General features: G+C 37.8%; 1 protein-coding gene across 2 annotated transcripts in view; it reads right to left on the bottom strand.

Moving 5' to 3' along the window:
* Positions 1 to 3,949: 3,949 nt before the first annotated feature.
* Positions 3,950 to 22,742, bottom strand: part of iglon5 (IgLON family member 5) — a 143,019-nt gene continuing 124,226 nt past the window's right edge. For both annotated transcript variants that reach the window (XM_007553817.2, XM_016672364.1), the window contains exons 5-8: positions 19,539 to 19,670; positions 19,147 to 19,267; positions 15,444 to 15,595; positions 3,950 to 10,441 (exon numbers count right to left, since the gene is read on the bottom strand). In XM_007553817.2, the coding sequence (XP_007553879.1) occupies positions 10,338 to 10,441; positions 15,444 to 15,595; positions 19,147 to 19,267; positions 19,539 to 19,670 (509 nt within the window). In that variant the 3' untranslated portion in view covers positions 3,950 to 10,337. The remainder of the gene's footprint in view (positions 10,442 to 15,443; positions 15,596 to 19,146; positions 19,268 to 19,538; positions 19,671 to 22,742) is intronic.

Below are 22,742 nucleotides of genomic sequence, written 5' to 3'. Positions count from 1 at the left end.
ATTAGTCAGGACACCTTTAGACAAGAGCAGTTTATATTCAAGCAGTGCCTGTTTCTTTTTTAAGAGAACAAAATCTTTAATCCTTGGTATGACCCAGAAACAAGTTTTTTTATTTCATTTTGTTTTGCATAGCACTTGCATCATAGTCCTATGTGTACTCATGTTTTCCAAGTCTCACTTTGACTTGGATTTTGTGAGTTTTTACTTGTGCAACAGCATTAAATACATGTTGTGCTCTCACAAGCTACAGTAAAACCTAAATCTCTGTCATCTGAGGAAAAATAACATCAGTAAATTACTTTCAAGTTCAACAATAGGCTGTCTGCTAGGACTTGATTTGCTTCACAGAAGAAGGATATGATTGTCCATGAAAACTCTTAATTTTTTACATTGATTTAAAGAGGACGACCCTTTATTCTGAAAGTGACAAGAAGGACTTGTCACAAAAATACAAAAACATAGTGAAATTGAAAATTAGAAAATAGTATAACTGTTAATCATGTTAGTAGTAAACCATGCATAATGTCTGAATGACCTTAGAAAGTTCATAAGCACGCTCTGCACATGCACATACTCAATTAAATGTACACTGAAATTTTTTCATGCGGTAAATAACCTAATGAGCAAATTTGATTTGATGATAAATGATCTCTGCAAAATGCATATCTGAGTTTGCACATAAAGTTAGGTCATTATGATCATATTTAAACTGAGGTTTGAGTGTGCCATTGGTAACTTCGACAGAAATACCTAGGTTTTTTACTTTTTTTTTTTTTTTCTGATGTCAGAATGAATAAAAAATCTGAGAATTTAGCAGACTGACCAATTCCTTAAAACAATAAAAAATAAATATCAATAACCTTTCTTGCTAATTTGCATGAAACCCAAAGGGATCTCTTGTGCTCTAAGTGGTTGTCAAAGAGTTTCCTGTGGTTTCCTACCTGAATTATTTGCAGTTTTGTATATGCAGTACTTCAAGTTAATAACTTTAACTTTCCTAAACTAACCGACCATTTAAAAACAACAACAATTAGAGAAGGCACATGATATCTCTGGAGGAGCTGCAGAAATCCACCGCTCAGATGGGAGAGTCCGTAGTAAAAGTCATTAAATTCCCATTTTGCCACTATGGGACACATACTTGCGTGAAAGAATGTAGCCTGGTCATATGAGAAGAAAACAGGAGCTTTTTGGCCTACTTTGGGAAACATTGTAATGGAAAACACAGCACATCATCCTGAACGCCTCATAATAGAAGCATCATTCTGTGGAGATATTTTGTGTCGCGCAGGCAGGAAAGTTGATCACAGTAGATTTGGAGATGAATGGAGGTAAATAAGGAGTGAACCTGAAAAACAAACTGTTAAAGGCTGCAAATGTCTCGTTTTGGTTAGTTTGTTGTTGTAGTTTGCCATCATCTAAACTGGATGGACATCAGAAGCTGATACAGTTTAATAGGATGAAGGATTCATTAAATACTGCATTGCATGCAATAAAAACAAGAACAGAAAAATATCCCTGACAATGACAATAATCATTAACATACATAACAAGCAGAAATAATTGCCTGTAGTATGCACAACATGCAGAAAGACTCCAGGCTGGGATTCAAACCAAGGACCTTCTTGCTGCAAGGCAGCAGTGCTACCAACTGTGCTACTGTGCAGCCTTACTTCTAAATATTTTATTTATATTTTTAGGAGTAACTTCGGGGGAAAAGTATAAGGAAGTTCTGTGCCCACTTTGTCACTCTTAAATTTGGACAGGACAATAGATTTTTGTTGCAAATTCAAACTAATTATTTTTATCAGTGTAACATGAATCATTAAAAAGGCTACAGAATCTTTTCCATCTGTTCTTTAAATAATTTACCACTTTACTAAGTGTTAAAAAGCTTGTTCCAAATGGGTGTTTGTCTGCACGGAAGAGTTGAACATCTAATTATTTTGAGATATTCCCACCAAGCTCTCAGAGATGAGCCGATATTATTGCTTTTAAAAACAGCTAAGCTGTTTAATGAAAGGGCTGGTAGATGTAATGTGTGAGAAACAAACTTCATAGTCTTGAGATTGGGGTGGGGAGTAACCTTTAGGCAGAACACCAGATTAAAGGATATTCATCACATAAAATAGCCAAAGTCCAAACCTAAACAAAAAGTAAAACCACTCCTGAAAATGTAGATGGATAACATACTACATGCAGTGTGACTGATCCTGAACTATTTTGAAAACAAAAACAGGTAAAATGTTAAGCATCTAGATGCCGAAACCTGGTAGAGACCCAAAAACACTTGGAGCGTCTAATCAGCTCATGAGAGCTAAACACAAATCTATCACATTTTGAAGATTTTTTTCCCCCTTCAAAGATAAAACTTTTCTTAAAAATAAAATTAACCTTTTCCTCCACCTCCCAATTATGTTTTTGACACTTATGTTTTCAGTTTACAAGATGTGAAAAAGTTAATTTGGTGAAAAATACTTTGTGTTTACACAAAATGTTGTAGTAATGATTCTGTGCTTTCCTGATTAACTGAGCCAAATTTGCGCACACAGTGATTGTCTACCTATATAATCTTCTTAGATTAAATATGCAGAAGTTGTTGATGAGAGCACATCAATGTTTGTCCTTAGGGATGTTTTTTTTTTGGCTGCAAAATCATCTTGTGAGGAGAAACCATTGTGAAATTAACACCAAACATGAAGTGACAGCCATAATTTTCTCATCAAAAATGAATAATGACAGCACATTGTGTCAATCAATTATCTCAAAACAGTGCGTGGCTGTTGGTTATCTATTTGATGTGAGCCTAAAATTAAAGAGTATTGTTTAAACAGATATGTCAGATGCTCATGTAGGCAAAAAACAAACAACCCCCCCCCTCAAAAAAAAAAAAAAAATATATATATATATGCATTAACACTACAAAAGCAAGAACCTTTTAAAACAATAGGAAGCCAAAACCAAGGTGAAGCAACAAGCTGACCTCACCTCATTTTCTCATTTTGATTCTCTTGCACTGCCCCATTTCCAGCAACAAACCACACAAAATAGGTGTTGTTAAAAACAAAACCGTTTTATTTTTTGTCTCCCTCCACTTGATATCATTTTCCACTTTGTGGATTTTGAAAAAAAAAAAAGGAAAAAACACCAACAGCAATGAAATAAAAGTAAAAAAAAGACAGGATTTGCAGCCAAAAAATAATAATAAAATAATACAATCACTTTACAGCACAGAACAACAACTCTCAAGATGGGAAAACAAACGTTTTGCTCCTTTCATTTTGTCTTGTGTGTTTACATCGATAACATCTTTAGGAATGTAATAAGAACCTGCAATCCAGGTGTATGTTACGAATGAAACAACCTGCCCAGTGGAGCTTAGAGGGAACACAAGCACACAGATGCACACATACTGCTCAGATACATGGCCCTTGGAATTACTAATGGATAATGCACACTTTAACATGCATCACTGCAGTCCTTGTGCTAGTTTATACACAATGCATCTCTAAAAAAATGCAAAAAAGGTGGGCAAACCTGTAGAAAAGAGGGATGGGGGAGTATTTTCTCAGATCATCTGCACAAAAAACAAATTCAGATGGTAAAAAAGAGAAACATGGAGAGATGGGTTTTTACATTCAACATTAAGTCAGCTTATTCCAGCAATTATGCACAGCAGCAGTCCTCAAGTAAAATTTGTTATCAGATTTCAAATGCGACATTTTCCTCTTTCTATTCAAAGGCAGTAATTTCCGTCCGGAGGCACACGGCCCTCTTACTATCTTCTCATGTATCCCAGATTCCAGCATTTTACCCTGCAGCTGTGACTTCAGCTTACCTTGGTTTGCAACACAACTGCCTTTCTGTAACATGACTGCAATATTAATCAGCACAAAAATACCAGTTGTGACTGTGTGTTGTGAAAAAAAAAAAAAACATCCACCTTTTCTTTTTTCTCCCTGTCAGTCCTTGGCGCTGCAACCAATATTTACTCATCGGTTGATTGACAAGGAAAATGCAACGCGTAGGACGGTTATTCACAGAGGCCAAGTAATGGTGCTCTCTCTGTGTTGGAGATGCGAGGTGGGCGACTTAATGAGTAGAAAGACGTGGTGGGCGAGATTCCTGCTTTTGCCTGCCTGAATGTTGCTGTTGCCCAGCTGGCGGACTGTGGCATGCTGTTAATTAGACCAATGCTTCTGCTCTGTGGCCCGAAGTCTTTGTTAAGAGAGGAATCTCTGCCTATATGTCCATCTATCAACCCATCGCAGCTTTTTCCTCGCCTTATTGACACCCAACAGGCATCATACGGGGGCACACGTTAGCTGCAGTAATGAAACTATATTGCGTCTTAATAAACTTGCAACACTGACTTTGCCCACGAGAGCGGAATGGGCCTCCGGATAGCTGGTAAACAATGGATGATTGGGATAATATATGGGAATTAGGCGTGCTTTGCAGTACAGGACATGAGCAGGGGATTTGGAATAATGATATTGATTCATATGCAATTATCACTCTGGTGTAGCATATCCTTTTGGTATACTGCCTCTAGTTGCTGTGAGACCATGCTGTAGCTCACAAATGAAACTAATCTGTTACACACAATTTATTGTTCTTGTGGATGTCATCCCTATATTGACATAATAGCTAAATTTAAGTCTGTGTTGCAGTTGCTCTGGAATTAAATTGCACATGCAACGTTATAAGGGAGGCTGTGTACCAAAACAAGCAATACAAATACAAGACTGCATTTACTTGAAATGGAAAACTAATGATTAATTCCTTATTTCCCTGGATCTGGCTCATGCTCCTGAGTACAGAGTTTACCAAGCTGACATTACAGCTTGCCCAAATAGTTTCAGAGAAGGGCCTAAAATCGATGTGCAATTAGGGGTGTCTTGTATCAGGCATGATGAATAATGCTCTCTGCTCTAAGGCTGGGCTATGGACACTTGATCAATCCAGTTTCTGAGGCTGGGGAGATATTGCTCTATTTCAAAGCTGTTCAGTCAAATATATTGATTAACTATTGTGTTGAGGATTGAAAGTCTATTCCAGGATTTGCTTTGAGCAGCAAACCTGCTGTAAAGAGGGGCTATGCTGTAAGCCCACTACCACGTGTTGAATTACGGGATATATCCATGTTGTTCTAACTATGAGATTTACTTTTCAACAGTTATATTTATTATTTTACTACAGTGCTTTTACTTGCACCATTAAGCGTTTGAATATGCTATCCTTTTCTAAAAACGCACTCCTCTGAATATTTTACAATCCTCTTTCATGCAACGTTAATGATATGCTAAACATAAATAAAGATCCAATAAATCTATTCATTTAATATTCTTTGACCAAGCATTTACACAAAACAATTGTGAAACAAATGCAGCTGTTAATGTGCACCACAATGCCACAAACAGTAAACGGGCTGAAGTTTTGTGAGCTCCAAACAACATGGCACCTTATTAAGAATGACTCTGGAAATAGATCATCATAACCTTCAGCTGCAGGAGCCAATCAACACTTTCTCATCAGGGTACGCCGAATGTAATTAGGGGCTGAAGAATTGTCTTGTTTATATCACTGTAAACGCATTGCACCCCAGTTGGAGTGTTATTTACACACTGGAAATAGGCCAGACTGCATTTGTGATCAAGGCTATGTTAATGATGTTCATATTACATGGTGCAAGCATAAATAGAATGTGCTACACTTTCCCCTAGGGGAGTGGGGGACCACAACGCTCAAGTTTGGAAATGCAATTTGAGTGCCTGTCTGTCTTCCTTCTCTCAATGAAGGGTTCACTGTCTGGTGAGTGTCATTGCATCTCTCTCCAGCTATGAACTTTTGGATTTGCATTGTCAGGATATCATCCCACGGGACCATCCGGCTGGTTGCTCCCTCAGCAGGAACTTCATCTACCCTTAAATTTTACACCCCGGGGATCTTCTACCAGCTTGACAACCCTCTCTGCAGCCTTTATGTCATAATAAGAGTGTGAATCATGTACGGCTGTGAGCAAAGATATGCGCTTGGGTATATATAATTACATTGACAAAATGCTTCAGAGAGGCCTGTCGTTATCAACCTGTTGCTCAGCAGTTGATCATAAATATTAAATAAGGGGTTAGCAATGAGGAAACGAGGATCTCTAATAGAAGGAGTGGCAAAACCAAGTGAAGCAGGTGTTTAAGGAGTGTGGTAGTTTCAATTTTATCTGAAACTGGATTAGATGAAGAGAGTTTGAGCAATTAGTATTTTGTGGAAATAGTAAAAAAAAAACAAAACAAAAAAAAAACAACACTTGCTTGGCAGTAATAAGCAAGAGCGGCAAGATCCAAAGCAGATTAATTAGCTTTATGCTTTCCATTTTTGGGCGTGGGATGGGACATTTAGCATGGACCGCTGGCAAAGCAACTCTATTTCCAGAGTTTTTATGACTCTGGTATAAAATCAAGCCTTACAGTGGTTCGACTACTGATTTTGATACTTTATCACTTTACCTTTAGCTACTTTGTAAGGTAAGCACTCTTAACACATTTAAAACATTTTGACTAAGAGGGGAACTTACAAATGATCTTGTGCAAATAACTAAATCAAATAAAAATGTCAGGAGTGTAAAGGTGTAAAGAATGACATTTAGCTGTCATAAAATGTTTGAGATTTAAATTGTTCCTTTAGAACCAGTACTGCTCTGACAAGTTGTTAGCGCCTGCTGTTGGCACTACATGATTCTCCAAGTCTTCGCTGAAATACCAGCCAGAGAACTCTGCTGCAAGATAATGACTACCTTCATGGAGGGCTGGAAAAATCCAAACTAGCAAGCTGAAATATGTCAAAACAGCCTTTGATTGTAGTTGTTCCCTTGATTTAATTCCAGTTTTACTAAACTACAGCATTCAGAAAGTTTTTTACTGGGAGATCTTAGTGTGATACCAAACCCAGGTAGCATTGAAACGGCCTGCAAACCTTGATCTTCAGTGCAAAAAATAAGAGTTCTGTTTAAAAATACACAACAGTAAATGTGTGGAGGTTTATAGAGAAGCATTTTTAAATGAACTGATATTACATTTGTTTTGCAAGGGAAAAAATATGGACAGAACCCATATTCTCTGCTTCTACAAACTAAAGTGTTCATTATTTTCTGTTTAAAATCCAAACTAGCGGACTCAAATATATCAAAACACCCATAAGCATGCTGTTAGCATGACGCTAAATGTCACTCCTGCAAGATATCGCCCTCTAATAACTCTTCCTTCCTAAATTCAATCTAATCAGTTGAATGATGATAAAACTACTAAAACAGCTTGAAGAATAGCAATACATATTTAGCTGAATCAATGAGCCCTGGAAAATGTATGAAATCTAAAGTAATTCAAGTATGATATTGTAAAACCTAATATCATATAAAAGTGTATGATGGTGAAATGTGTCAAACATTGAAATGCTCAGATTCAGTTTTAAACCCCTACTCTTTTCAGACTTTCCACCATTAAACTCGAACATAACAGACAAAATTTGGTAGTTTTTTTCTTTTCTTTTTTTTTTTTCAAAATCCACCCATTCACAAATACAGACATGCTATTTTCAAACACACGCTGACAAACATGACAGTATGTTGTTTTCTTGTCCACAGGTTTTTTTTTTATCTTCTTTTTATCTTTATCAACAACAGATTATGTACAGACAGATGTTACGGGCCACCGATAACCCTCAGTGGGAAGCTGACGCAGGACAGTAAGTGAGTGTGAAAAAGAAAAAAGTATTCTAAAAGACAGTAAGAGTTTAAAAATATTGGCAATAAATGTTCCACAGACCAAATGACCTGCTATTGTGCTTGAAATGGAATCCATCATTGTTTTGGGAGCAAGTAGTTGCATGCACAATATGTGTTCTTCAACACCCAAATACATCGCAGAGGAAACGACATATAGTGTCCTAGATTAAGGGCCATTTAAACAGAGCTTCACAATCATTTCCGAGGAAAGTACACAGTAAAAGTACAACAACAGACTTTTGATAGAGCTTGTTAATGGCAGATCATTTCAGATATTACACCACAGATTTGACCATGATGGAAATCTCTTGCACAGTAAAATTAGGGGTTATTGCTGATTTGAAAAAGAAACAACAAAAATAAACAAACAAAAAAACACATTCACACATTTGATTCAGTATTGAGTAATTCCCCTGTCATGTTGTAGTAGTCAGGGTTCAGCTGGGGTAGACTCATCCCTTGGTGCGCACTTGCTATGGCAAATTTGCATATAGTCTCTGAGTGTGAGCTGAACACAAGAAATGGGTGCAGGCATTACGAAATACGGGATTTCCTCTCGCTGTTTGTGCTGTACAGGGTTTTTTTTGTCACAGGTACACACACCAGAGGGAGTAGTGGTGCACCAAGGTGAGATTTGTCCTTGAAGAGGATTCCTGTCAGTGGTAGGATTGAGCTTGATTTATGGGGGCCATAACTGAGCGGCGGAAAGGACAGGTGGATCTCGGGCTCCTTCGCTCAGCCAGCCACAGGTAATGGCTAATTACATCTTTATCTCCCTGTGGTCTGGCAGAACAAGAACTGACTTACAGCCACAGCCAGAGACCGACATGGATCCAAATCATTTATCTAGATGGTCGGCAGAGGACACACCATGACAAGCGGACAGATGTGGTGTAAATGTGTGTTTGATGCAGTTAAAAGCATGACAGAAAGAGTCAAATACATAAACTGTTACAAATTATAAATTACATCACCAGCCACCGCTTCAGGACCCGATCGAAATGACCCCCTCGAACTGTTTCAAATGTGATTTTAAAAAGCTTGCCATGGCAAAATAGACCACATCACTTCAAAAACTTTACAACTTTTTTTTTTTTGTTCCGTTTTTTTTATTCTTTTATCTTCATTGAAGTTGTTCGACGTGTGCGAGCAAAGTAGAAAACGTTTTCCCCTCCCCACGCACAACTCATTGCCATCGTATTTTGTTCATTTTTTTTCCTCTCCTTACATGGAATTACTATTCATAGTTATTCAAATACTTATTAACATCATCATCGTCATTATCATCATCAGTAGTAGTAGTAGTATTAACACCAAAAAAGTAAAAGCAGTAAAAGCAGGTAACCTTGCAGAGAAAAAACAGACACAGTGCAGGGAGGGAGCGAGGGCGAATGGACTCACAACAGGAACATCTCTAACCAGTACATGCTATCAACAAGCGACAAAGAGGATGGAGCAGCAATAGCTTTGAAACAGAAGATATTAATTGTCAATAGACAGTCTCTTGCTGCTTCAGAAGACTTGCGTGTAGTAGAGGCTTACTGAAGATCTTATGGAGGCGACCTGAAGTCACCAGCATGGCCTCTGGGCTGCGTATATTTACAGTGGAGGGATGAAAAGCAGGTGACGATGGTTGGTAGGATCGACGAACAGCTGAGAACACTAGCAATATGAAGGGCAACTAGACAAAGCACTTTAAACAGGGAGGCAAAGAGGAGGGCAGAGGGACTTAAAAAGGTCTGGGTAGTGAGGGCTACATGCGAAAACGTAGTATAAACCTCCCCAAATTACATAAAGGGGACTGGCGCCATCACCACCCATCCTTTTTTTAATACATTTTGACATCATTCATAGCAGCTTCACTGCTACACTGGTAAAATAATAATAATAATAATAAAACAAAATAATAATAATAATAATAAAAAAACATACATGTGTCTCCACTTGGTTTAAGTGTGTGATCATAGGGTGAAACTTCACATGACAGCCAGTATCACATTATAACTATCATTTCCATAAATACCCACCAAAATATTGTGATTTCATGTATTATTTCCATAAGGCAAACATTGTAGGTCAGTCAATAGTCTGTGTTTTATATTACATAAATGACCGTACAGTTGTTAGATTATCTATTTTCTCGTTTGTCGCCGTCATCGTTAATATACACTTTCTATCAGCTTCACCTCAGCGGGAGTCATGGGGGGGAAAGCAAAAGGCGGAGAGGGGAAGTACCAAGTCAGACAAGTTTGCAAGGCGAAAAGGACAAATCGTATGCATGACAGAGAAACAGAAGAAAGAGATATTGTGACTAAGTTGAATTCATAACTGGACGGAGGGGTGCAGGGGAGGGGGTTTCCAGGGAGTAGTCGTGTTTGATGCAGTGATTCAATGGCTCCTGAAATAATGCATATTCTTTTTGTTCACAGTGATGGGTTCGTAATTAAAGAATTTCATTTCTGTTTTCCTTCCTTTGAGAGAGGGGAGAGAGTGAGACAGAGGGAGCAGAGGGAGAAATGGGCCTTGGTGTTTGAGGATGATTCCAGCAAACAGGGCTTCACACTTTCACCAGAAGAACAGCAGAGAGGGAAACCCAAACGCACAGGCCGGCACTCATCCCTGCATGTAAACCAGCTCCTCGCCCCTGGAGGGCTCCTGGTCCTGGATAGAGAAATAGGAGATTGGAAAAGAGGGCCGGGAGACGGGTCAGGGAGATAGAAAAAAAAAAAAGAGGTAAATATACTATCACTTACAACATGAGTTCCTGAAGATCAGTAGCTCTTACATCCATCACAATTTAGATTCTGAGATTTTTTCCCACACATGACTAAATTCATATCGATTTGTAATCTGATTTATGGCAAAAACATATTTTTCTGGCTGTTGACTGTGTGCTGATTTATTAAATGATAAAACCAGGTATCCAGTATGCTCTCTGGATGTGTCGCTGGCTGAAACCTGCCAATTAAACCTAAGAATTTTCATGCACTTGCAATGTAAAAATAAATTAATACTTCTATCCCGTTTGACTACAACTGGCTAGTTTGCATACATTTTATTCTATATGTTGTCAAGTGCAGGTTCCACAGCAAAAACCTCTCATAAAAAGCTCAACACCAATGTCCTAATAATTTTTACATGTTGCTTTACTACATGACATTTCATAACCATGATAAGGCATGGCAGTCATTAATTTCACCTTTGATGCATCTCTGTTAGACACATGAGATGAAAAAGGTGACCTTAATGTCCTGATCTAATAATCTGAACATGCTGAATCCCACGTCATGAATGCATGTATGAGGCTTGTCATTTTGACTCATCAAGCAACATTCATTCGACATCTGTCAAAAAATAACGACATTGATTGCTCTGTGGCAATTTTAGTTATCCCACTGAGGCGTTGTTACACCGTGTCCATAACAGTGCCACATCAGACAAAGACCACCAGAGTAAATACAAAAAAAAGCTCTTTTCAAAAATACTTTTTTTTATTGGAGGGAGAAATGTATCCAAGCCATCCTGGCACTATGAGAATATGCATAATTCAATCATGAATTAGCTGTTGACAACCTTTGTAGGAGTTTAAAGTTTAAATCTGGCCACCAAGACCAGAATACTGACTGCTTTGTAATATAGATAGAATGCTTAATAAATAGAACGTGTCTGACAACACAAAGGAAGCTGAAGATCTCAAAAAGCAACACATTAATCTAAAGTCTCTGATCACTCTGTCGAATGTGTGCTGTTATCAACAACCAGGAGGAAATATGGCACAGTGATGAGCCTTCTCAGAAACAAAGATCGACTTCTAAAGAACACTTTAACCGTACTTGTCTAAATTAAAGATGACCTTGATTCTTTCTTGAACGGGTTAGGGTAAGTCTATACAAAATATGTTACAGTTTTTGCACAAAATAATTCTTAGATAATGAGATTTTAGTCTGGTCTGAGCTCCTTTCAGAATGAGCTGATTCTGAGGCTCTTGCCAGACAAAACACTTGTCTTTTCCAGCAGTCATTGTACAGCACACAGCGGTAAAACCAGCTGAGCAAACATGCTCGAGCTCCACTTGGGTTGCTAGGTAACAGGCTGGGCTCAGCTGGGATTTCTAGGAAACAGCATAAGATCAGTCAGTTGTGACTCAACAATTAAGAGGATTTTGAAATGGGTAATTTTCCAGAGGCCAAAAAATGTAATAGGTCCCCTTTTATGTCAGTGTTCATCATTCATCAGTATTACTGAAGTAACTGAAGAGAAATGGCATCCATGAGTGATTTTCAATACAAAAAGCTAACAGAACATAAACAATTTTAATCAAAGTTTCTTATACTTTACCCTGTCAATCTTAGTCTGGTTGCCCAAAATGAACATCTGACAGACTTAAATATCCTGAACTCTTCTTGGTGTACTGTAATTTGTCATATGACTCATTTTTTCTAAACATGAGGCTTGTCTACATATTTTTCAGTCTGTATTATTAAACTTACAACTAAATCCTGATTTTGTATCCTCCTTTTATGAGTGATTTTACTCATAAATTGGGACACTAACATGTTATGTGAAAGTAAGCGTTGGAGACAGCTAAATGTTAGCCAGCAGCTAAATCTGATTCTGTTCATCTATTTCCTTGTGAATGTATGTCACTGTGTGATTCAGAATAAATTAACATCCAATCAACAACTGATGTTTATTTATATCACTGTGCCAAAAAAAAAAAAACAAAAACAAAAACTAGTTGTGTTGAAATTTTAACAGTCCATTTGATCTTTTGTCAGATTAATAAGTGGATCTTAACTGTTCAAACTTCCTTTCTTTAATAATTGGGTGTCAATTTAGGTCACCGATTATCATTTGGGTAAGCGAGCCGATTCTATCCTGCTCAGAAGTGTTCAGTAATTAAATGCATTACACACAATCTAATGCAGAAATGATTTTCATTTCAGCTCAGAAGAGATTAATGATGGCGGTGTCCCTAGTTCACAGTATGTGATCAATGCTGAGTCAGATTCTGACATAGAGCCAAAACACCACCAAAAAACAAACAAACAAACAAACAAAAAAAACAAGCAGCTGACCACTGAAAAACTGTTTTGCTGGTTTGCTCAGTAGGAGGAAAGAAAAACTGCAAAGCTGATCACCCAGCTGAACTTATTTTCTTGATGATATTGGCTTGGTGTAATTGTAAACTTCTTTAAAGTTAAAATAACATATATCAAAGTTATCCATCAGTAAAAGAATGCATGGGCTAATATAATTGTTTATTATTTTATATTGTTGTTGTGTATGTTTATTGTACTTGACAGTCATTTCTCATTGTCAAGAAAACAGTGACCAATTGAAGATACTCTAGAAGAGTTTGAGTGGTATAGAGTACGACTCTTTAATGAATCCAAGACTAGTAGTATTATTAAAAGTTTGTTTTTGTTTTACTAATTTAACATTAAAATATTGGTATGTAGCAGCCTAAATACTGTTATTTTCTGTTCATGTGCTTGGCTCACTTTGTTTATTCAATAGTTATTTTGGGAAGAGATAATTTGTGTTATGGTTTCGAAACTCATTAAAACATTTTATTTTATAACATAATCATGATTATTATTTAGGTTTGTATTATATTTGTATTAGTTTTCTTACCTGAGTGCTTCAACTTAGCATGTTTAATTTTTGTCATTGTGACCTGTTTTGGCAGGAGGGTGCAACATATTGTGGTATGTTTGAAAATCATCTAACAGATCGGAGATCTCTCCCAAAATAATAATGTTGAGTGAATCCATAGAGACACAGCCCTGTGTACATACACCCAGTCATTACATAAAAGACATAAAAGCAACACTTATAAAGTGAATCACTTCAATTACAGTGCCTTTATTAGGAAGGCACTTGATCTGTAGACTCTCCTTCTTTTATATAATTATTTTTATAAAGGCAGATTTTTAGTTGGAGCAATATCTACTTTTTGAAAATTAGACTGGTAGTGAGTGAGTGTTGAAGGTAGAACATTTCTCATCCTGTTTTTTTCAGGATGTACCCAGGACTATACTCTATGCTCCTTACAGCCTGAGAAAAGTCTGGACATTCCTGCACTTTCTCTGGTGTATTCTCTAAGAAAACTTTAAATTCACAGACAGGCAAATTTTGCATTTTGGAAATCCTGATGTTGATAACCAGACTATGGCTACGTGTAGGTAAAGGAAACCTTGAGTTTTAACAAACACACTGATGTTGGTGCTGTTATTTAAGCGGCAATACTCTCATCTTTATTCATTTAAACTTTTCAAGAAATAATTGAGAAAATGAATGTTTAGGAGGTGTCTAAGATAACTAAGCAAGCATTAAAAAGTACTAAGTACTGAGAGTAGCTAAAGTTAAAACAGAGCAGACAAAATAAATTACATCTCACAAACAAATCGTTTGGTCTCTGTGTCTGTAGCTTAAGATGAAGGATCTGTTGTAACCCTGAGAGTCTTCACACAAAGCCACTCTTCAGTAGGTGTATTTCTCTAGAAAAGCAAGTCATTATTTCTTATGTCACTAGTAAGCAGTAACATGTTTTTTTTGAACCAGAGATATGGATAGCACTTAAAGGGCTAAACGGCAAACCCTTAATTAGCCCTTTGTATTCATATTGTCGCTTGTTTTACAGTTTACAGAGATAAAAGCAGGCGATTTATGCTGTAGTGTTCGAGTGTAACGTGAAAGCAAGCAGTGACTGCCAATGGTCTATGTAATGGACTCATCGGCAGAGAGAGCAATTACAATAATGTGCCAATTTTGACATGATTGAGGGGTTGCTGGTGTTGAAATATTGCATTTGGTACCTTTAAAATGGTGAACAAAGAGGTATAGTAGCAGACAAATTAAGTCAGGTGAGGTAGAGACAGTGAGGCTCTGAATGTGAACAAAAAAAAACACACACAAAAGGATTCAGATTATGGTCCATTGCTGGTTGAGGAAAGAAGTGGGTTTGTTGTGTTCTAATGATAGCAGGAGAAGATTAGGAAAGAAAAAGGAGGCAGAAGGACAGATGATTGAGAGATAGGCTGACAGAAGTGACTGTGGCGGTGAAAAAGAGAGCAGAAAGATGTATGGGTCTGGCAGAGGAGTGAGTCATTGAAGGGAGACTGGACGAGATAATGGGGAAAGGAATGGAAGAAGAAAAGGGATAGATGAAGGACTCACTTAAGATGGTAATGCCAAGCGCACTAAAGGGAGGGTGATGGGAAATGGAAGGGTAGGAAATCGCTCATTGGGGACGGTTAATGTGAATCGGGCTCTGAGAGAAATGACAACTTCTCGGGTAACAGGACAGAACAGAGCGACAGTCTACGTGTACAGGCGGGTGTGCGAACAGACGAGCGATGGTAGGGGAGAGCGTGAGCGCACAAAAAGAGAAAGAGGCTGTAATATAGGCAAGCAAAGCTTTAATGGGGCGGAGAATAACATAAATGGGAAGAAGAAGGGAGTGTAAAGGCTCAGTGAAGGCTGTGCAGTGTGCAGAGCAAAAACAGATTTGGAATATTTTTGCAGCAGACAGTCCTGTCTAACTCCGGATAGTCACAAAAGATAAATGTGAACATATTTGGCAAAAAAAAAAAAAAAAGGTAATAAAAAATCGATGCGCTTGCACACCTAGGTTTGTGAGACGTGTGTGATAACTTACGAAACAGCAGCATACTGGCGTTGGAGGAACCCAGACGGTTTGAGGCGAAGCAAGTGTAGTTGCCAAAATGTTTCTCTGTCACATTGGTAAACAGCAACAGCGAGCGCGTCTTCTCGTTTTTGATCCGTAAGGTGTTGTCATTCTCTACTGGCCTGGGTTGTGTGTGCAAAAGCAAAGACAAGAAAAGGAAAAAAAAAAAAACAGAACGATTGAGTCCTTTTTAGAGAAACGGAAAGAAAACCCAGCATAATATCACACCTCCTGACTCAGTCTGCCGAGAAGAATACATTACTCTGTTATTTGACAGTTTTGCAGCATAGTCTCTAATAATTATCTTACTTTGTAACAACATTTGAACTCTCACTGTGTTTAAACAACAAATGCTTTGTAAAAAGTCTATTATGCTGCATTTTGAAACGAAAGCTAAATTTCTATTAGCGCATAATTGTTCAACAGATACCAAATCACACATGTTTATGTCTGTTGTTTCATTTCATTCTACTGAATATGATAGAACAACAGTATGTTTAAGGTTGCTGAAGGTAAACGGCTGTGACAATCAAGACTTTTGCTGCCCATTCTCCTTGTTAAGGCTACACAACATATAGTGCGAATACATTGCCAACACATTGCAATTTTCCCATAACAGAGGAGTGTTTAGAGTGGAATAATTAATATACAGCCAGTTGGACAGAATCTCATAGCACCGGACACAAATGACAAATCATTCAAAATGCTAAAAGTTCAACAAAGTGGGATACACAGATGAGAATAAAAGAAAAAAAAATTGTAATATTTGTCATTATTTTCTCCATTACAGCAGTTTCTAATCTTGTCTAGCTCTACTGTGTATTATGTTCTTGTCCAGTCTTGTTGGTCATAGTTCTGGTTGTTTTTTTTTACCGGTGCGACTGTAAATATGACCAGGTTTAGATAAGTCATTATTTTTTTTCTTGCAATTTCCTGATTTATGAAAAGCTTTGCCTCCGCTGAATGGCAAATTTTCTTTTCTTACCCATTTTGAAAAGAGCCACTCATGGGAGGTTTTGTTATCGACTGTTTACAAGTTTAATTTGAAGCAAATTAGATGTAACTTGGAACTAATAAGCACAAATAAGGATGAGTAGCTTAAGCATATTATTCTTTGCTTCAGACAAATAACACTCAGAGGTGAAGTGCAGGGGAGAGTATTTTCAGAACCGACTCAGAAGTGAGCCAAGAACAAGCGCCGAAAGCAAAACACACTGTGGTTCATTTTGCCCCTAAAGTCAAAGGTTGGATCTCAGAATAACATCAAAACTTGTTGCAAGTCTTAACTCAGAGGATTTACAAATTGTTCTACTACATTATCAGGCATATATATATATATATTTTTTAGCAATACAAGCTAAGAAGAAGTTTTTTTTTTTGTTTTTTTTTCCCATTTAACACTGGCAAACACTAAAGCAAGATGTTTTATTACACAAACCAGCTTTCCTGACCCTGGTTAAGAAAAACATCTCCACAGCATGATGCTCCCACCACTGTGTTACACTGTGAGGGTGGTTCATTCAGGATGACATGCTGTGTTATGTCCCTGCCACACACCAAGAGGAACACCTTGCTCCAGCTTTACTATGGGCCTTAGGCAGCTTCCGGCAAACTTTAACCAGGACTTCCAGGCTGAACACACCACAAATACACTGATTTTTTGAAGGCAACATATTAATTTATCTTGACTAATTGTTCTATGCTATTTTATCTTAATCTATTACATGAAATAAGGTTCAGGGATGTTTTTCTGAGAGAAACCACACAGCTTGAGTAAAAAAAACAAAACAAAACAAAAAAAAAACAACACAAAAAAAACAACACAAAAAAAACCAACAAAAAACAACAAACAGAACTACTAAGCTTTTAGACCTTCTTGATACTCAAGTTTTACATAAATGCTACAGTTTTGCCAAATATCTCACATCATGAATACACATTTCTTCTCAAGCTTAACTTTCAAACTGAGCCTCTCAAAATCTTGTTTACTTACAAGGTCACCAAACCAGTGCTGGGTCAGCTTGACATCTCAGTCCACCAAAGTTTAGGTTGAATTATACGGATAAGCATTCCTTTCAATTACCAACTCTGTGGTTTTATCAAAAACAACTAATTCTCATCAGAATCAACACGTATCTGGTAGAAATTAGACTATTACTCAAAGTTAATGAAGTCTATAGTCTTGTAGCAACTCATATAACTCCTTTAACTGTGCATACCTAATTTACTGTCTTCCTGCCTCTCAATCAGAGTAAACAATGCACTCACATTTTTCTATGTCACTTTTTCTGTCATCATTAAGCAGGGAACTGTTGAGGCTCCTGAACCCATCATTCTAACTCTCTGAGAAATTCGATGCCTAAAAGATGTTTCACAGAAATCCATAATGGCTTATTTGCATTTAGATATTGAGTTAAGATGGAATACATTATATCCTGGCAGCATCACAAACAAACTTTATTTTTTCTGAGCGTTCACCCTATTAAGGCTCTATGTGTCACCAGCTTGTTTCTACACTATTTTAGCCACAATTCCTTAAGGGAAGAATTTGCTGACATATTTAGTGACTCTCTTGTAAAGACAAAAACTAGGCCCAAAAGACAAGTGTTGCAAAAGGCCATTGAAGAAAACTATTCAAACACATTGGTGCTGTCTTAACGGCATATGGAGACACTCCTTAAACATAACTGTCTTACATTTAATGTAAAAAAAGCACAAATTTTAATTTTACATAATTGTAAGCTTTTCTTAATAACCTTCTAATAATCCCAACTACTTGTTATAGCCAGGGCCTTAATATATTAACATTTAGCTAATAACATTAGTACAATTCTTTCTTCAATTTGCATGTAATAAAAGAGTAATTAATGAGCTGTCCAAATACTGCAGTGTAATATGGTTGCATAAACATTGTAGCTATACATTATCAATTGAACTGAAGCCTCTTAGCATTTTTCCGACATTGACAAACATAAATCTGACAAGTTTCACCATTAAATGAAGGTGTAGAGCAGTTTAAAGCAGGATTATCTTGAAAAGCAGCACCAATTTTAACATCTCAGAGTACTGTTCAGTCCATCATCTCAATATGAAAAGATTTTGAAACAGCTACAATCAAGACACGGCCGTCCTGACGGGCTGGGCAAGAAAAGCAGTGATCGGAAAAGTATGCCCATGGTAACACTGGAGGAGCTAAAGAGGGAGAATTTGCCAACAGGCTGACTTTTAGCTGCGTCTTTTTCAAATTTGGCCTCTATGTATCTGCATCTGTGAGAAGTACCCTGTTATTGAGCAAAAGTCATAAGAAATCCTATTTACCACAAGCCGCATAGGAGACGCAGAGCAGGAAGGGGCTCTGAATATGTGAGACAAAAAAGTTCCCTTTTTGGAATACAGGCAAAATCTTTTGTGTGGTAGAAAACTAACCTTTCCAGTGCAAGCAAAATATATATTTAATACATTTTTATAACAGATGTAAAATATTAATCAATGTCACCACCAGAAAGATGTTTCAGAAAGTCAGACGTGTCAAAACTTAGATTAGGTTATGAAGAGTATTTATCAAAATGCATCCATGCAGACTCTAAAAGGTTTTACAGTGGTTTCATATAGTCATAGGGAAATAATCTCAACAACCCTGACCAATTTGCTCTGAAACCTTTGGTAGTTTTACCTGTGATCGTCTCTGTACCACTCAAATGTAGCTGGTGGGACTGCCATTGCATCACACCTCAAGATGGCTGTCTTCCCTAGATTTGCAGGCATGTTCTTCATGTCTGTGATCATCGGAGGGTCTGGCGGAAAAAAAATAAAAAAATTAAAATTAAAATCAGCAAGAGATAATTCAATAATTAGCACACACCACATTTTACTGAATAATCAAGTCAGATCTGATGGGGGTTGCATACAAGGTTGAAAAATGCCCACAGAGAACGAAATTAAAATGTGTAGAGACTAATGCATTCACAACATTAACATATATTATTAATACATAATTATGCACATGAGGTTGAGCTGGATTACGACCACTGGGCTTTTGTGTCCTGCAAACAGAGTGGTACTTACAGTTTACCGTGACTCTGACCTTCTGCTGGTCAGGTGGAGCCACGCCGTTGTGGGTGATGCATTCGTAGTCCTCAGCCTGCTGCCTCTTGATCTCCGTGATATCCAAGAACTCCCCCTCACTCACCAGTCCATCTAATTACAGAAAGGGTAAAGTCAAAGGTCACAATACATCAAGTGCAAGGCGACTCGGTCTGCAGATTTACGGCTCACTACGCGAAGCACAGCGCACGCCCTTCCAGCTTTAGACAGTTTAAGAGCATGCAGAAGGCCAACACGCAAATAACTGCAAATGAAGCATCATTCAATTCTGCCGGGGAATATTGATGTAGAAAGATGGGGGATGTGGTGGAAATCAATATCATGATAATTAAAGCCGTAATGACATGATGAAACGGATGATAATGAATTTATCAACAGACACTAATGAAACATTTGTAGTGAAGAAAAATTGATCATACTGCAGTTTTTGCCAGTGGCCGGTTCGACAGCAACAGAAAATAACTACACTGGTTCACCTAGAGAAACTAACACCCTCTGACGTACGCGGCACTATTACTTTTGAAATGCCAGGGGAACTTGGACACTTTTCAACAAACAACTGGATGAGCCGGGGTGTAATAGCTAATTTGCCACATTACATGGTGAGAAGAATATTTGGCGGTTGTTTGATGTTGACAAACTCCCAGGTGCAGCTAAAACCAAATTAGTCAGTCTAGCACTTTTCCTCGGGCGACGAACATCTCTTCAGAGGTGGAGAGTCGAGGGAATAGACTGCAAGTTATTGCTCCTTCATGTGGGGGGAATTGATGTTATTGGCTCGAGAGTGACAGAGACAGAGACAGGAAAAAACAAAGAAGGACGAGACTGACGGTGCACTCGTTCCATCCAGTCAGCCATAGCAGCCAGCTGTCTCTTAGCCCTTAAAACCATCAGGCCTATTTTTTCTTCCTCTTTAACCAATTAAAGAAGCCAGACTGTGTGACACAGCATAACATATAACCTCACAGTTAACAAGGAAATCCAGCTATTAATTTGCTACTTACTTTTCCATTTGAACCCTCCTCTAAGGAATATAAACAAACAAACAAACAAAATCCCACCAATCTACTGTCAGTCTGTAGACCTTTAGCTCCCATCATGAACTCTGCAGCAGGAAATTTAAGAACACCACCAAAAAGACACTAAACGCTACAATTATTCCTGTCAGAGATTAGCGCTGCGCTTCTAATTGAAGATTATGCTGGAGGATTATTAGTGAGGCTACTGAGCTGGAGACGATCCATCGTGGCTGAGCGGAAAACGCCGACACTATGACGACTGCATGTGCCACCCAAGAGATGGCAGGCAGACGCTAAGTGTTGCGGTCGGGTGGTTGCAATGTTATTCACTCATTCCATTTGTGAACAAAGCACACCGCGGGTCTCTTGTGACATCTTTTTTAAGCAGGCAAAGACAGTATAAAAAGTCAGTACACTTTTAAAATAGCAAAAAAAAAAAAAAATATGACAAGTCAAATCACTGCAGAGCATCTTTCTTCCTTCAATGTGACCTACAACCTACGCAATTCAGCTCGAAACCTTTAGGAAACTAATGATCTAAAGTCAGATAAATGCCCTTGTAATCTGGCAAATCTGAAGATTTTTTTGCAGCGTTTAGACAAATATGCCAAGATGTGTTATTCTCATTGACTCCTGCTGGAGAAACGACTATTGTGTTAACAGTAAACGGTGATTGAAAAAGCAGGAGCTTAAATGTGTTCATATTAACGCAACCACTTTGCTTTAGTTCTTCAGTTGTTATTCTTCAACCCAATAAATGTCACTGTTCTTATTAGTGACATTAAAGTTGAAAAAAGTTTGTAATTATTTATTCTTTTAATTAATGTCACATTTAGAAAACTAGTAAACAAATAAATCTGGCATTTTAACAAGCCATGAAGATTTTTCTGAGTCACTGTAAACTGACAACATTAACAGAGGAGTTGTAAGAAATAAAGATGACAAATTAAATGACACATTGGAGTAAACAAGTGCTAAATATTACATTGCATCATCGGTCTTTATCGGTCATAAAGACCGATAATATGCAACGATTGGAAGAAGACGCAGAGATGAAAGGTGAGTAGGATGGAAAAAAAAAAAGCCACACAGAGGAGAACGGTAACGTGTCAAGTTGGGTTTTTGATATGCTTGGTCTTTTTTCACTGACAATTCATCGACAGATCCTACAGACTGTATGATGTAATATGACAGCCCCTCTCTTGCTCCATCCCCTGAGATCTGCGAACATGCCTTGCACACTTCTTTGCACTTTGGCGGGTGATCATATCTTAGTAGACGGCCTCTGGCACTCCTACAATGGTCAGTAAAATACAGCTCCATCAACCACTTAAGGCTTTTGAAGGAGCCTAACTCCTGACCACCAGAGATAATTGGATTCCACCTTGGAGGAGAGGGAAAGGGAGGAGTGTGAATGAACAAAAATGGGGGAAAGGATCAGGTCGCTTGGCTTTCCCCAGCAGTAAAATGGTGCTCTATTTTTCGACGGCACTGAAAGTCTGAGTGGATCTTCAGGGTGCTTGATTTCTGGGCTTCTCTGATCCGTTTCCATTACAAAAACTACAGTGATGGCAAAGAGGACTGTAGTTAGGCTGAAAAAGAGAATAATGGGGAGACTAAAATTTATTTTATTAGGAACTCTGAAACGGAGGACTTATGTTTGCCTATTTTTGTGAACAATTTGGTGATTGCTGCTGCAGTGCTGACCTGATTTATTGGGTCTAGTGTAAATTAATCATCGGTAAATAAGGTTTTGATTGCAAAAATATAAGCTTACACTAAAAACCTTCAGAAAAACCCAACCTTTCATTTGAGCACACTTATTTCTCATCATTAGCACCCAGACTGTCAATACTTTAGATACTCAATTTCTGCAAGCCAGACAGATGTTAGTCCTTTGCAAAATATGGACTTTGAACAGGTAAAAAAAGAGAGAAAGTTATATTTGACCATTTCTTTTTGCACAATCTTTCTAGTTCATAAGGAGTCCTGAGTCCCAACAGGATTTAAGTCTGGTCTCTGACCCCAATCCTACCCCTATTGACCATGGAAGCAGTTTGATTTTGTTGTTTGGTTATCAACTGCTGCTTTGGCAAAAATGTTTCTGTCAATATTGTATTGATACAAAATTATGACTTAATCTCAG

Source organism: Poecilia formosa, unplaced genomic scaffold, assembly GCF_000485575.1.
Source record: "Poecilia formosa unplaced genomic scaffold, Poecilia_formosa-5.1.2 Scaffold59, whole genome shotgun sequence".
Lineage (NCBI taxonomy): Eukaryota > Metazoa > Chordata > Actinopteri > Cyprinodontiformes > Poeciliidae > Poecilia > Poecilia formosa.
Note: the sequence above shows the minus strand (reverse complement) of the source record. Positions and strands in the feature narration are given on the sequence as shown.